This window comes from Onychomys torridus, chromosome 4 (assembly GCF_903995425.1).
Source record: "Onychomys torridus chromosome 4, mOncTor1.1, whole genome shotgun sequence".
In the NCBI taxonomy this organism is placed as follows: domain Eukaryota; kingdom Metazoa; phylum Chordata; class Mammalia; order Rodentia; family Cricetidae; genus Onychomys; species Onychomys torridus.
In genome coordinates this window covers 124,374,372-124,388,789 of record NC_050446.1, presented here as the reverse complement: position 1 = coordinate 124,388,789, position 14,418 = coordinate 124,374,372, and the positions used below count along the sequence as shown (strand labels likewise).

The 14,418-nt window shown below is 44.8% G+C and overlaps 1 protein-coding gene across 3 annotated transcripts in view; it reads left to right on the top strand.

Annotated features, from left to right (window-relative positions):
• Rpn2 (ribophorin II) overlaps positions 1-14,418 on the top strand; it is a 50,967-nt gene that overhangs the window by 32,941 nt on the left and 3,608 nt on the right. For all 3 annotated transcript variants that reach the window (XM_036186192.1, XM_036186191.1, XM_036186193.1), the window contains 7 exons: positions 1,824-1,915; positions 3,705-3,819; positions 7,688-7,882; positions 8,906-8,992; positions 10,486-10,581; positions 12,270-12,345; positions 13,818-13,947. In XM_036186192.1, coding sequence (XP_036042085.1) covers positions 1,824-1,915; positions 3,705-3,819; positions 7,688-7,882; positions 8,906-8,992; positions 10,486-10,581; positions 12,270-12,345; positions 13,818-13,947 — 791 coding nt within the window. The remainder of the gene's footprint in view (positions 1-1,823; positions 1,916-3,704; positions 3,820-7,687; positions 7,883-8,905; positions 8,993-10,485; positions 10,582-12,269; positions 12,346-13,817; positions 13,948-14,418) is intronic.

Below are 14,418 nucleotides of genomic sequence, written 5' to 3'. Positions count from 1 at the left end.
TGCCCTCTCATTATTTGCACAGGCCACTCTCTGTCCCTTGGTCTTGACACGCAGACGAAGCCGCTGGGTCTGCCTAGGACCTCTCTGAGTCACACTCAAAGCCTATTGTGTTTGGAAGGCTCACAGATACGTTTGAACATAAATGTGCTTTGGGTTTGCATAATTTACACATTCAGACTTAGATTTTTAACTGGAATATCTCCAGTGAATAGACTTTTTAACGTGTTTTCCATCTCTTTTGGATATTTACATTTATTTTGACCTAATTTTAAATTTTCTTATTTCCTGGCATTAGCTAGCTCCTCTTTTTGGAAATGTTTATAAAGGAAGAGCCAGTACGGTCTGTCTGGCTTACACTTAGAACAGACTCCAGATCTCTCTGACTTAAAACAGCCAAGGTTTCTTTTTTGCCTATGACTGGTGTCTTTAGTGAGTTAGTTGGACACCCTGCTTCATTTCATCCTTACTCAGGAAACTTGCCTAAAGGAGCAAGCCTGTGTCTGCACGTTGTCTGTGTCCATGATTCTTAAGGCTTCCACAAAGAAATAATACAGTCCACTTCTGCTCACATTTCATTGGTCAGAGTAAACCATGTGCCCCTCTGAGACTCCAGAGGTGACAGAAGCCATAGTGTGCTGACACTCGTACAGTAGAGAATGGGCACTGCTTGATGAACAGTATGGAGAGCTACCATGGCATCTTCTGTCTGTGTGGAAAGGGTTACTCAGTGGCACAGATAAAGTATTAGTAGGAGGCCAGAGGCCAATGGGGAGGAAGCTCAGCGCGTGGATTTTGAGTGCCTGAGCATGATGATTTCCTCATCTGAAACAGCACTACCTCCCTGTTGTGCAGATTGACGTGGCTTTACAAAGTCAGTACCTTTGCTGAGTAAATACTAAATCTTTGCTGTTGGTAGTACTTACTGGCATGAATTATTTTAACATTGCTGTGTAAGGATTCTCCCTTATTTATTAATGTATTTGGGGTTTTTTTGGGGGGGGTTTTTTGTTTGTTTGTTTGTTTGTTTTAATGACAGGGTTTCTCCATGTAGCCCTGGCTATCCTGGAACTATATAGACCAGGCTGGCCTCGAACTCACAGAGATCCGCCAGTCTTTGCCTCTCGAGTGCTGGGATTAAAGGCATGTGCCACCACCACCCAGCCCCTTATTTATTTTAAAGGATACATTTTAAAAGATTTTTTTTTTTAATCCTTACTCCCTTTTTACTCCTTTTAAAATATATATCAAAGCCAGGGAAATGAGGTAGGCACAGTAGCCAAGATCTCACCTTTTAGGGCTCGGGATGGGAGTGGTGAGAAATGCCATCTGGCCTGGTAGGTTGCTTTTACTGAAGACTTTTATCCTAGAATTTTTTTGCTGCCTTTATTCACTTTTAAGATAAGGATGTTTTAAGGCAGGGGTACAGCTCAGCTAGTAGAGTACTTGCCATTTTTGCAGAAAACCCTAGCCTCAATCCACATAAAACCAAATGTGGTGGCATGCCCTTCTACTTCAGGCATTTAGGAGGTGGAAGCAGAAAGGTCACAAGTGCAAGGTCATCCTTGGCTACACAGTTCAAGGCTGACCCGGCCACATGAGACTGTCTTAAAAAGAAAGGAAGGAAGAAGAAAATATAGGTCTGTGGATATAACTTAGTGGTGGTCCTTACCTACCAATGCAGGAGATCCTGGATTCCATTACATGCACATGCATGCATGCACCCACTCACCCACACACACCCACACACAGACTTTAGATGTACGTGGTAGCTCTTCTCATACCCACCAGTTGACTTGATGAATGTCTTCTATGTTTTGCTATAGCTTAGAGTCAAGATTTCCACTGAAGTTGGCATCACAAATGTTGACCTTTCCACTGTGGACAAGGATCAGAGCATTGCACCCAAAACTACCCGGTAAGTTGGATGTCACCTAGGCACTGGGGAGCTCCAGGATTCAGAGCTGGAAAGAACAAAACTAGGCCCTGTGCCCCTCCAGGCAGCATTTCCTTATTGGTAGTGACCCCATCCTATCCTAAATTCATGAGACTGCAATTCCAGTGGTTTTGCTTTATTCTGGTGGGCATGTAAGCAGACTTGGAGATTTGTTTTACTAGTGTTTAGTTCATGAGCCAGCTCTTGTTACCTCAGACTCTAAATCTGGAGTCCAATAAATTCACATTATTTAGTTCAAATAACATTTGTTTCTAGTAAGGAATCAGTCTCAAAAGAGGAAACAGTGGATTCATTTGTATTTTACTGCCACCCTATCATCAGATTCCTGAATTAGCTCTTGGTGTGGCCTCATGGAAATTGTGGCCAGTGGAAAAAAACTTGGAAAAGTTTAGACCTTGGAAGCTCTGAAACTCCCGTTTCCCTTCCGGACCCACAGAAAGCACCACTAATGGGCCACAGTGCTTGCCCCTGCTGAACCCAAGCACTTTTTGTTTTTGTTTTTTAATGCAACCTCCTAGGTAACCATTAATGTTTTTTAGCGTAAGCATGTGTGTCATGTTATCTTTGCACAAGGGCCGTGCTAATCTTCTCTCTCTCTCTCTCTGTATGTGACCAGTTTTTAGTATACATGGTGCTGGTGCCGAAGTGAGCATTAGCCGTTAACATTCGATCAGAGTTGGCTGGGATGCCTGCTGAAGACCTTTGTCAGCATCACCTAGATCCCGATTTGGGGGAAGGAGTGGGGAGGAGCTTGTCTGTATCTCAGATGTAGTTCAGATCTCAGCTTCACTTCCGTGGAGTGGCTATAGAGGCAGATAGATGAACCCTGAAGCTGTTTTAAAGGCAGGGAATGCTTTAAGCCAGACTGAATCCTTATAAGTCATGTAGAGCTGGACTTTCTGTCCCTGACTTGGTTGTTGCCATAGTGACAGTGGAGCTATGAGCACTATTTGAGAATGCACTAAAATAATGTCTGTAAGGGTGGTTTGCAAAGTTAATTCTCTAGAGTTGGTCCTGATGAGTAAATGTAAACGCAGAGTATCAAACAAAGCCAGGAGTGAGCTCTGAACTCATTTGACTTGTTGATCCCGTGGTTATCTTTCTCTTCAGTCCCAGGGGATAGCTATGGGAAACAGCTTTCCCCACAAGTGAGTCTACCTTCGAGAAAATTACTTTTAAAACCCAATTTCATGGCAGAAAAAGAAATTGAAACAGCCCAAGAAACAAAGCATAAATAGAGTTCAACATTCCCTTCTTTCCTTTGCGCACCCCCCTCTGCTCATCTATGAACCTCACTGCTGCTGGCATCGATCCATGACTGCCCCTCTGCATCCTGCCAGCCCCGCAGCAGTGCACACAGGCTCCCTGCACCTGAGCTGGGCCAGTTAAGAGCATGGATCGTTGAAGTGAAGGCCTGGAGGTACACATTCTCACAGAGCATTTTCCCCAGACCCTGATTAAAGTTTTCTCTGCTTTTCTCAGTCCTGGCCTGAGGCTGAGATTGTAGTTTAGTGGTCTGGTCTAGCTTTCTGGTCTACCTTGTGAGTTCTAGCTCCAGCACCATAAAAAAAGAAAAGATAAGAAAATATCTCTTCAGTCCAGCTTTATTGATTGACTTTGCCTCTAGGCCACAGATATTTCTGTACATTCCATGGAAGTGGTAAAATGGGACAGGGACAGTTGGGCAGTAATGCCTGTACTTAGACAAGGAAACCCTATCAGAAGTCTGACTGTATAATATCTCTTTCAGGGTGACCTACCCAGCCAAAGCCAAGGGTACCTTCATCGCGGATAGCCATCAGAACTTTGCCCTGTTCTTCCAGTTGGTGGATGTGAACACTGGTGCAGAGCTCACCCCTCACCAGGTCAGGAAGAGGGCCCTGCTGTTCTTCTGCTGTTCTTCCATCCAGAAATCAAATGTACACCAGAATAGTGGTACTCTGACGAAGATGCTAGCAAATACCACATTCCTGCTTTCAGAGCCTGACGGCACCCTCAGTCCCTCGGCTTGTCTCATGTGACACACTACTCCCATTGTAGTGATTGTGACCCATTAAAGTAAACATGCCTTTAAAAAAAAAAAAGAAAGAAAGAAAGAGAGAGAGAGAGATTACCTGAATTCAGTGGCTCAGACCTATAATCATTACTAGCAGCTTGGGTTAGCTGAGGCAGGAAGATAAGTTCAAGGCTTTCCTAGGCCATCAAGAGAGTTCAAGACAAGCCTGGCAGATTCGTGAGACAGTTAAAATAAAAGGCAGAAAAGGGCCGGGATTGAGCTTAGTGATAGAGCACTTCCCTGCAGTCCCAAAAGAGTGGGGGTGGGGAGCTGGAGAGAGAAGCGGGGTCTAGCTCCCTGCACCTACACACGTGGCTGTTAAACTGTCTGTGACACCAGTTCTAGGAGCTCCAGCACCCCCTTCAAGTCTCCACAGACTTAGGTACTCAGGTGGTTGGCTTTCTTAGTCACGGGCAAAACACTTAAATACAGAAAATGAAATAAATTTTAAAAAGTATTATTTACAAGATTTTCTAAGGCAGATTAACACTTGAGAGGGTTTTAATTTTTTAAAAAAGTAATACTTTGAAACAATTTTTTTTTGGGGGGGTTGTTTTATTTGTTTCAAAGACAGGAGTTCTCTGTATATCCCTGGCTGTCGTGGAACTCAGAGATCTGCTTTGCTTCCCAAATGTTGGGATCAAACATGTATGCCACCACTGTCTGGCTTGAAACAATTTTGAAAAAATGGAATACTTAGTCAAAAAAGAAAAAAAGAAAAAATTTTTTTGTTCTTGCCAAAGTAGATTTTCTATTGTGGGACTCTGAAAAATACCTTTTCAAATTTATGCCTATTTTACATTATAAAAACAGAGCGCATTATGTATTTTATTTATTTATTTATTTATTTTTAGTTTTCTATGTATAAGTATTTTGCCTTCATGTATGTATGTACACCACATGTGCCCGGTGCCTGTGGAGGCTAGAAGAGAGCATCAGATTGCCTGAAACAGTGATTACAGACCAATGTAAGCCCCTATGTGGGTGTAACCATTGAGCCATCCCTTCATATTGTTTAAGTACTTATAATTTTATTTGTAATCCTGGAACTTGGTCATTCCACTTCCCCTCTTCGGTGTGTGTATGTATGTTCACATGTGTGTGCAGGTACATGTGGAGGCTCAAGATTGGTGTTGAGTGTCTTCCTCTATTACTCTCCACTTGATATACTGAGGCAGGGTCTCTCACCAAACCTGGAGCTCGCTGCTTCAGCTGCTTACCTCACTGGCTCACTCTAGGGATTTCCTGCTAGTATTACAGGTAGATCGTCATGCCCACCTGGCTTTCCCGAGGGTTCCGGGGATCTGAGTTACAGTCCTCTGGCTTTCGCATCAACGCCTTACCCGTCTTCCCAACCCCTCTTCCCATTTGTAAATAACTGCTTTTCTCCCATATTCTGTTCAGCTCTGCCGCATCCATGTGCTGGTGGAGATGGTTCTTCCACTACGGCATACGAAGCCTTGTTAAAGACCATGTACTACTTCTAGCCAGGTGGTAGTAGCATAGGCCTTTAATCCCAGCACTTGGGAGGCAGAAGCAGATGGATCTCTGTGAGTTCTAAAACAGCCAGAGCTACATAGAGAAAAACCAAAATTTGTCTTGAAAAACCAAAACCAAAAAAGTGTGTTTTTAATGTAAAAAATTTCAGTGCTTAGAATTTAAACTCAGGACTTAAAGGAACTTCTAAGAGGGACAGTGAGATTGCTTAGTGGGTAGAGGCTCTTGCTACATAAGCCTGTCAAATTGAGGTTCATTCCAGAACCCATGTAAATCTGGAAGAAAAATAACTGCACAAAGTTGACCTCTGACCTCCAAACACATGGTGCCAGCGTTCCCATGCATACATCATTCTCTCTCACATAGAACAATAAAGAAGATTTTTAAAAGGAACTTAAAGGTTGTTAAACCATTTCCCCAGGAATACCCTTGTTCTCCCCAGCTTCCAGTCTCTCTTGTCCCTCTCAGTCCACAAGAGCTGTTCTTGACTCTGTCACATACATGGTTAGGTATTGTACAGAGGGAATTTTAGGTAAATATTTTGAGTGCTGAAAAACATGGTCAAAATGGGCTTTGTTTGGTGCACTGCACTGATGGGTTAGCAAGACCTGGTGGACCACCGACGTGGGTTTACCTGCAGACCCTGTTTCTTGTGCACCCTAGGGCCACAGTCCTGGCTGCTGTTTCTCCCCCTCTTCACTCCCCAAGCTCCAGGCAGCTTAGCCAGGGCCTGTGCCCATACTGACTTTTAAGAACTTTAGCCTCTCTTGCCAAGTAGTGGTGATGTATGCCTTTAATCCCAGGACCTAGGGGGCAGAGGCAGGCTGATCTCTGAGTTCTAGGCTAGCCTGATTTACTTAGCAAGTTCCAGGACAGCCAGGGCTACACAGAGAAACCCTGTCTTGAAAAACCAAAAAAAAAAAAAAAAAAACTTCAGCCTGTCAGCATTTTCTAGTTTTCTCCTAGAAGGACATTTGCCAACCACATAGCACCAAGAAAAAAATGAAGAGCATCAGAAGACTAAATTGGGAGGGCTAAGGGTAGGGCAAGAAAATGTATGGAAATGAGGCTGTGTCTGGATTCTCCCAGGTTCTTTCTGTGTCTGATTCAGTGGCCTCTCCCATAGATTTGACATCTTGAAGATGAGTATGGCAGTATGGGTGGAAGGTATGCATCCTCTGCCCACCTCTGGACAAGGCTGCTTGCTGCAGTAGGATGCTCTGCACTGCGGCCTCCCTTGCTCCAGTAGTAATCTGATGTGTGGAACCACAGAGGAGATTTATGCTTTGTGCTTAGGTCCAGCTCTAGCTGGGTCACTGTGGCAGCTTGTTTCATGCTCTTACCTTAAAACCCATAAATTGTAGCCAGCCACTTGTCTTGCTGGATTCTTTCTCTTGAAGCCCTTGAAAGGAAAGCCTTGCGTAGATACTAAATTTTGTTGCAGTTCTAACACATGTTGACATAAGACCTTATGAAACCCAGACACACTGTACTAAGGCTGGGTAGCCACGGTTGCTTGGTTGTTGGTGACTCTTACTCCCCAGGCACAGCACCACATGCTTTGCATACGTTATTACAAAATCTTTTTTACACAAATGCCCCCCAAGAAGTTGATGGTTTTTTTTGCCTTAAAGACAGAGAAGTCAGGTCACAAGAAGGTTAAGTAATTTACTCAGCTACTAAGTAATGGAACCATGTCACTGTCTTCAGGGCCAGGCTCTGTGACACCAGGCTGCTCTGTTCCATTAGAACTCTGCCTTGTTATGACAGCAGAGCATCACTGCTGCATCTTGAACTGGAAACACTAGGAAATTAAAGTGAGCCTCCTGCAGTTCCGCCTCAGCTGCCTTCTCTTCCCCCTCTGCTGGAGAAGTTAATTGGACAGCTAAGTGGCAGGAAGGGACTGCAGCAGGAGAGGGCAAATGACCACAAACTGGGTCTTCAGCCTCCCAGTCTCTGAGCATTGGCTGGACCCCTAAGTTCAGTCTCTCTCCTTGTTCAAGCAAAACATTGTCTCCAGGGTAGGAACTAGGGTGGGATGGCTGCTCCCTCTCCTCAGGAGCAGGTCAGAGTTCTCACTATGACAAAAGAGTAGCACTCTGTTCTTGGTTGATTCAGTGTTGGGCCCACAGGGAGTTCTGAGATGGTCCAATGGAAGGTGGTTTTCTCCTTCTCTCTAGACATTTGTTCGACTTCATAACCAGAAGACTGGCCAGGAAGTGGTGTTTGTTGCGGAGCCAGATAACAAGAATGTTTATAAGTTTGAACTAGACACCTCTGAAAGAAAGATTGAGTTTGACTCTGCCTCTGGCACCTACACACTCTACTTAATCATCGGAGATGCCACTTTGAAGAACCCAATCCTCTGGAACGTGGTATGTGTGTGATAGGTGTGCAGGTGAGGGTTGCTGTGAGGCCCTGTGTTCTGCTATACAGAGGGTTACACACTGTGGCTTAGCGTCTAGTGCATGCTTGATAAGTATTGATCAAATGAATGAAATATACATGTTCCATGAACTTCTATAATACTCTATTGGAAAAAGGTTTTCTTATTACATCAAGGCACTGTGGGGGATACATAAATGAAGAAATATGGTCTTGGCCTTTGAGATCTGTTATAGCCTGGGGAAGAAGCGGGCAGTGAGTGGTGAATTGTAGATGAGCAGAATGCTAATAAATAATGTCCAGTAGTTACAAATTATATTACAGGTTACACGGCTCTTCTGTGACATGCCTTGCTGTTTTGATAGTTCTGATGACAGAAACATTGAAAGACTGCTTTGGAGCAAGGAATTGAAGCATCACAGGGCTTCCTGGAATAGCATCTGGGAGCACATGTTGAGGAGCAGCTTCCAAAGAAACTTGGTGTGCTCTCAGGGAGATGATGAAGACCTTCGTTTTTCTGAGTCTTGAGTCTGGTGGAGGAGCAGGAAGTGATAGGATGGGAAAATGGCAGACGGCAGATACAGCAGTCAGATAGGGCTGGTCTTCATGCTTGATGAAGGGGGGCCAGCGCCTTTTTTCCTACTATTTTCAAGATTTCTTTCTTCTCCAGGACTTGAAGAAACTTTTGTACGAAAATGCATTTTCATTTTTTATGTGCTTAAATCACACTTCCCGGGACACTTGGCTATTTCTGATTATAGCTGTAGCCACCGGTCCACCTGCTGGGGTTTTCATATTAAGCAGCTCTGTGGGCTTTCCCGCTATAGTCCTGGGAAATTGGAATCCTTGCTCTAAAAGGCACTTTGGGCAATTGCTAGGTTTGATCTTGAGATTTTCACTGCCTCTGATGTCGGCTAATGGATGAGAAGTGACTAGACCTCGGAGAGCCTTTTCAGTCAGGGCTTTCACTCTCTTCTCACACTGTGCCTCTAAAAACTATTCCTGTTTTTCAGGCTGATGTGGTTATCAAGTTCCCTGAAGAAGAAGCTCCCTCCACCGTCCTGTCCCAGAACCTTTTTACCCCAAAGCAGGAAATTCAGGTATATTTCAAAGATGTTGTCCACTTAGCCCAGAGTTGAGGTGGACCCAGGGAGAGAGCAGCAAACTTCTGAGCAGTGGTTCTGGCCCTTTGGCCTGCTTGCATTGTGCTTTATGGTGTGAACTTTACCTCTCTGGAAAGTGGGTGGGGCAAGTTAGCAGTCCCATCTTTCAGCTGAATCTCTGAAGTATCTCTGAAACCTTCATAGAGTAAACACACAGTTGTCAAGGAAGTGAGATGTTCCTCAGCTCTGCAGTGGTGAGATTCAGTCATAGTAGTAGCATGGAGCCCACTTGTGAGCGGGTGTAAAGTGTGAAAACACAGGCCCCTTTCTCATTGCACTGCTAAAATAATGGACGATAGCCAGGTGTAGTGGTCCATACCTGTAATCCCAGCATCAGCGGGGTGGAGGCAGGAGGATCATAAGTTCCGACCAATAAAATAGAGGACAGGCGCCCAAGGAACAGGGTAGAAGGGTTTTTTCTAAATCTTTGTCATGATCCATGGTATTGTTTAGGAATGCAAAATACAGTCACCAAGCAATATTAGCTGGCGATGAAGGAGGCTGGGTGATCTCCTGGGTGGAGCAGGTGGCGGCAGCCCCTATAGACAGCATTGACAGTCTCTTAACAGCAGAGTCAGGAAAAGAGGAGCCGAGGTGAAAATTTAGGGACTGGAGCCTCAAGCAGAGCTGCCTTCTCACGGAGCTGTCAGCTGATCATTGGCAAGTGGAAAAGAGGCCATGGTTTCTATACAGAAGGACAGATTTTGAAAGGATAGGAGTACACATGTTAAGACCACTTGTTCCTCACAGGATCTTTTACAAGCCTAGTAGAGTGATGGTGGCTCTCCCTACTCCCATCTCTTTACTGGGAAACTGAGGCAAAGATTTACATGCCATTAGTCTCATGCTGTTGAGGTAAGCTGCTCAGAGTTCAGTGGTTGCTCAGGAAAAGATGAATCGAGTCTCAGAGGCGTGCTAGCCAGCTTTCTGGTTTAACTCTAGACGTTATGCAGAGCTGATGAGGGAAGTCTGTTCATTCCATCTGTAGAGCCATGGCTGGGAATAAAAGAGTGAGGTAAGGGTGGACTGTCTGTAATGAGGCCCTGTTAAATTTTAAAGTGGGGGTGGAGTTACTGTTAGTTGACCTAGTAACCATCACCTAGGAACCCAAAAGTGTTTTGAAGTCCAGAGTCCTTGGGTATAACATCCAAACCATCCCTAGACCTGAGCTTCCTTTTTGACACAAGCCAGGTGGCCCTTGGTGGTCTGCGTTCTCCAGCCTCTAAATGGCAGTGATTCTTTGAAGTAGAAAGGCTGGCGATATACTGTCTGGAACCAAAATAATGCCCTAGGAAGAGAGACCAACCAAAGGCTTCACTTCTGGGAGACATTTCCTCTCCACGGTGGTTGGCATTTGGTCTCTGGTAAACAGGCAGCCCCTGCTGAGAAGGGCACATTCTGAAACTTGCTGGTGTGTCTCCTCTTGGCAGCACCTGTTCCGAGAGCCTGAGAAGAGGCCCCCCACGGTGGTGTCCAACACGTTCACAGCCCTCATTCTCTCGCCCTTGCTCCTGCTCTTTGCGCTGGTGAGTCACTGTGATTAGCATGGGCAGTGTGTCCGGCTCTAGGAAGACAGATAGAGCCATTCCAAAAGAGTCTTTGTGCTCTGGCCTGAGGACAGCTCTGGAGGGGTCCAGCAGCTGTGACTTGAACTAATAGTCAGAAAGTTTTAGAATAACCAGAATTCCCCACTGTGGGGGTGAGGGGGGCAAGCCAAATCAACCCATCCATTAAGAAGGGAGCCTGAGAAAATTCCAGCAGCTTCTGACAGTGACAGAAGTGTACAGTCTGAGGTCCTCTGGGGGAGTGTTCAGATGAGATCAAGTGTGGAGAAGGAAAAATCGAGGCCAGTGTTGATAGCTTTAAGAATGGAGAACAAGCCATGCATTCCAGATCTCCTGGGAGCATGAAACCGGAATGAACTGAAAGTCCGCTTAGAAGCAGTGTTAATTAGTCTGCCCACACAATGGAACGGTGTGCCAGTTAGCAGAATGATAGATCTGTACACTGATGCCAGCAGGTGTAACAGAAAGAGGCAGGCAAGGTGGTAGGTGAGTATGTTTAGTGTAATCCTCTTTGTGGAAAAGTTTTTAAAACTGTATTAATGTTAGTCACCTCTGAGGAGGAGTCTTGGAGGTTGTAAAGGGAGGAAATTCCTAATTTTAATAGTAATGTTTATTTGTGTATGTTGTGTATATACATACATATATACACATATACATACATGTATGTTTGGTTTGGTTTTGGTTTTTTGTTTGTTTGTTTGGTTGGTTGGTTGGTTGGTTTTTTTTTGAGACAAGGTGTCTCTGTATTGCCCTGGTTGTCCTGAAACTTTATCTATAGACCAAGCTGACTTGTAACTCAGAGATCCCTCTGCCTCTGTCTCCCTAGTGCTGGGATTAAAGGTGCGTACCACTACACCTGGTACACTTTTTTTTTTAAAAAGACTGTCTTGGAACTGGCTGTGTAGACCAGGCTGGCCTTGAACTCACAGAGATCACCTGTCTCTGCCTCCAGAGTACTGGAATTAAATACATGCACCACCATGCCAGACTCAATTTATGTATTTTAACCAATTTAAATTTTTTCTTTCTTTCTCTGAAAATCATAAACATAGGTACATAACCTCAAAGTTCAGAGGATTTTGCCAAACAAAAAACAAAATTTTAGATAGTATTTTTGGCAAGTTACCTATGTTTTAAATTATCTGGTTGATTTTTCAACAAAAAATTAAGTGTGATTAAATCTAGAAAGCATGCCACAAGCTTTCATAAACAGACCTGGGGAGAGGGTGTTCTTGTATTGGGGTGAGAGCATGTTCCCGCTGCCTGCAGCTCCTGGTACCAGCCCTGCAGAACTTAGTGGAAGTGTCAGTCACATCCTCATTAATGGAGCTTCTGACCTTTTGGCTCCATGGTCTTGCCCTTTTTAAAATAGAAGAGTTTGCCATCATTGAAAATGATGCTCAGGTTTGAGTTACCCAAGCCCAATTGAGAGCAGCAGCTGTGCTGCCTTTCAGAAGGAAGAAGGGACAGTTCTTGAGGACTCAGAATAGGGTGCTTGTCGCCTAGGAAAGTCCCTGTCTTTCTAGCGTGTGTGGACTTTGAAGCTCTGGTGCTGACTATTGGATTAATGCTGGCACAGTATAGAACTATTTCATGTTGTAATAGAACTCTTTCACAGTCTAATCTTCATTTATGTCTCCATCATTCAGTGGATTCGGATTGGTGCCAATATCTCCAACTTTAGTTTTGCTCCTAGCACGATTATCTTTCACCTGGGACATGCTGGTAAGTGCCCCAGGCTGCTAATTCCATTTAACCTCCTCTGACATTTTGCCTGCCCACAAAAAAAGCCTTGTTAAGTAGGTCCATAACCTATTAACTTTAATGGCTTAATAGCATAACATTTCCCTCTTCCTCCTGGCCTTTTAGGACAGTTAATATGATGCTAAACCTGTTTGGCCCATCAGCTGAGAACACCTGTCACTCCATTGGGCCTCATTGTACTGGAGGGGCTGTGGCAAACCATTTACCCTCATTTAATAGCCCTGTTCATTTCCAGAGATTATTCACTTAGCGTGTCTTTACGCTGAGCCATCTTCCTGGATGAAGAGCATTTAATTCAGTTTCCAAAGGTTATCTTTCCTCACCACATCGATCCTCACATTTGTTGGCGGCTCTCTCTGGACAGTAATAGAAAACAATCCCTTCCTCCATCAGACACACTGTCCTCCATTGTTCTTTGGAGGATGCAGACTCTAAACAACCGAAACATAACAGGGCAGTAAATCCCCAGATCGTTAAGCATTTCCAAGCCTTTGCATCTCACTGGAAAGTTCGGTATTTTAATTCCTTTGCCTCTCCAAGAAGTCACCATCTCTGCATCCACAGTCTATGGCTACTCCAGGGGTCCATAGGACCTTTTGACATTCCAGGCAAATGTGCATCTGTATTTTTCTGAGGAAAGGGAGTCTGTAACTTTGATCAGATTCTCATAGTGGTTCATGACCTCAAAAATGCTTAAGCACCCCTGTGGTAGTTTGTCTGTCATCCTGGGCAGAACTGGCACGATGACCTTTTCCCCACTTAGTTACTGGATTTGAGTGACAGCCTTCTTGGGTCAGACTAGGAGCAAGCCCTGAAGAGAGATGGATTTAGAACCATGACTTTAGGGCCAGGGGGCTTTTGTATGTGTTTCTTCGTTTGACTCATTATTCAACCCTGATGGAGGTGACTGGGGCTGGAACTATATGATCCATTTGATGGTAAGAGAATTTGGTCTTCGAGAAACTACAAGCTGGTAAGGGTGGAGCTTATACAAAACCCAGGACTGTCAGTGTCTGGGTCTTACTGAGCCTTCCCAGGCCTCCCTGCTCACATCCTAGCCACAGTGGCAAATCACTTTTGGTATGGTTCTAATGAAAAGGAAATGACTCGTTGGTTTATGTCCTGAATGGTTTTATTAAAAATGTGGAACATAAAATTATCTCAAATCTGGTACAGACATGGTCCTGCGTCAGGGAAGCAGAGAGCAGACAGGAATAAGTCTGTAGATCGGAGGGCAGTAGTACTTTAGTCAGATTTTCACTCTAGAGTCCTTGGTAAACAAGGCTGAAGAGCAAATCTACTGAGTCATCAACTTTCTGCTGTGGAGATAAAAGCTGCCTAGAAATACTGACCTTCCTGACACACAGGCCCTGCTCCTTCCTCTTCCCATTTTCACTGCTTTGTCTGATTGGATGTCATGACACTTCTTGTAGCAATGCTGGGGCTCATGTATGTGTACTGGACTCAGCTCAACATGTTCCAGACCCTGAAGTACCTGGCTGTCCTGGGCACTGTGACATTTCTGGCTGGCAATCGAATGTTGGCCCAGCAAGCAGTCAAGAGGTGAGGCTGGGGATGGATTGAGCTCTAGGGTGGGATAAGAGATGTCTGTGTGGGCACTGCCAGCCTAGCTCTGAGACCATAAGCTATGTGGCTGAATGATAGCATCCAGCCTGTTAGAGAAGCCATAAGCAGGTCTTTTAAAGAGGAAAGGAACCTTAGTGAGTAGCTGTAGATGTTAAAGTCACGGTGTCCTACACATTAGGAAAGGGGAAAGAACTGCATTATGTCGACTAAAGTGGGTTAGATATGTGGTGGAAAGCCCTCTTGCCCTGCCCTATGCCCCCACCATGGCACCTCTGGGGCTCTGGATGGTGCCAGAGCTCTTCCTCCTACCCATAGGTTTGTGTTCTGCCCCTTGGCAGTTGTACAAGCTTGGCAGCAGCTCCCAGCAGGAGCATCCACTCAGGAGCCCACACTGCTACCAGGAGTCAGACAGCCTGAGAGGCAAACAAATGTTCAGACCTTGATGTG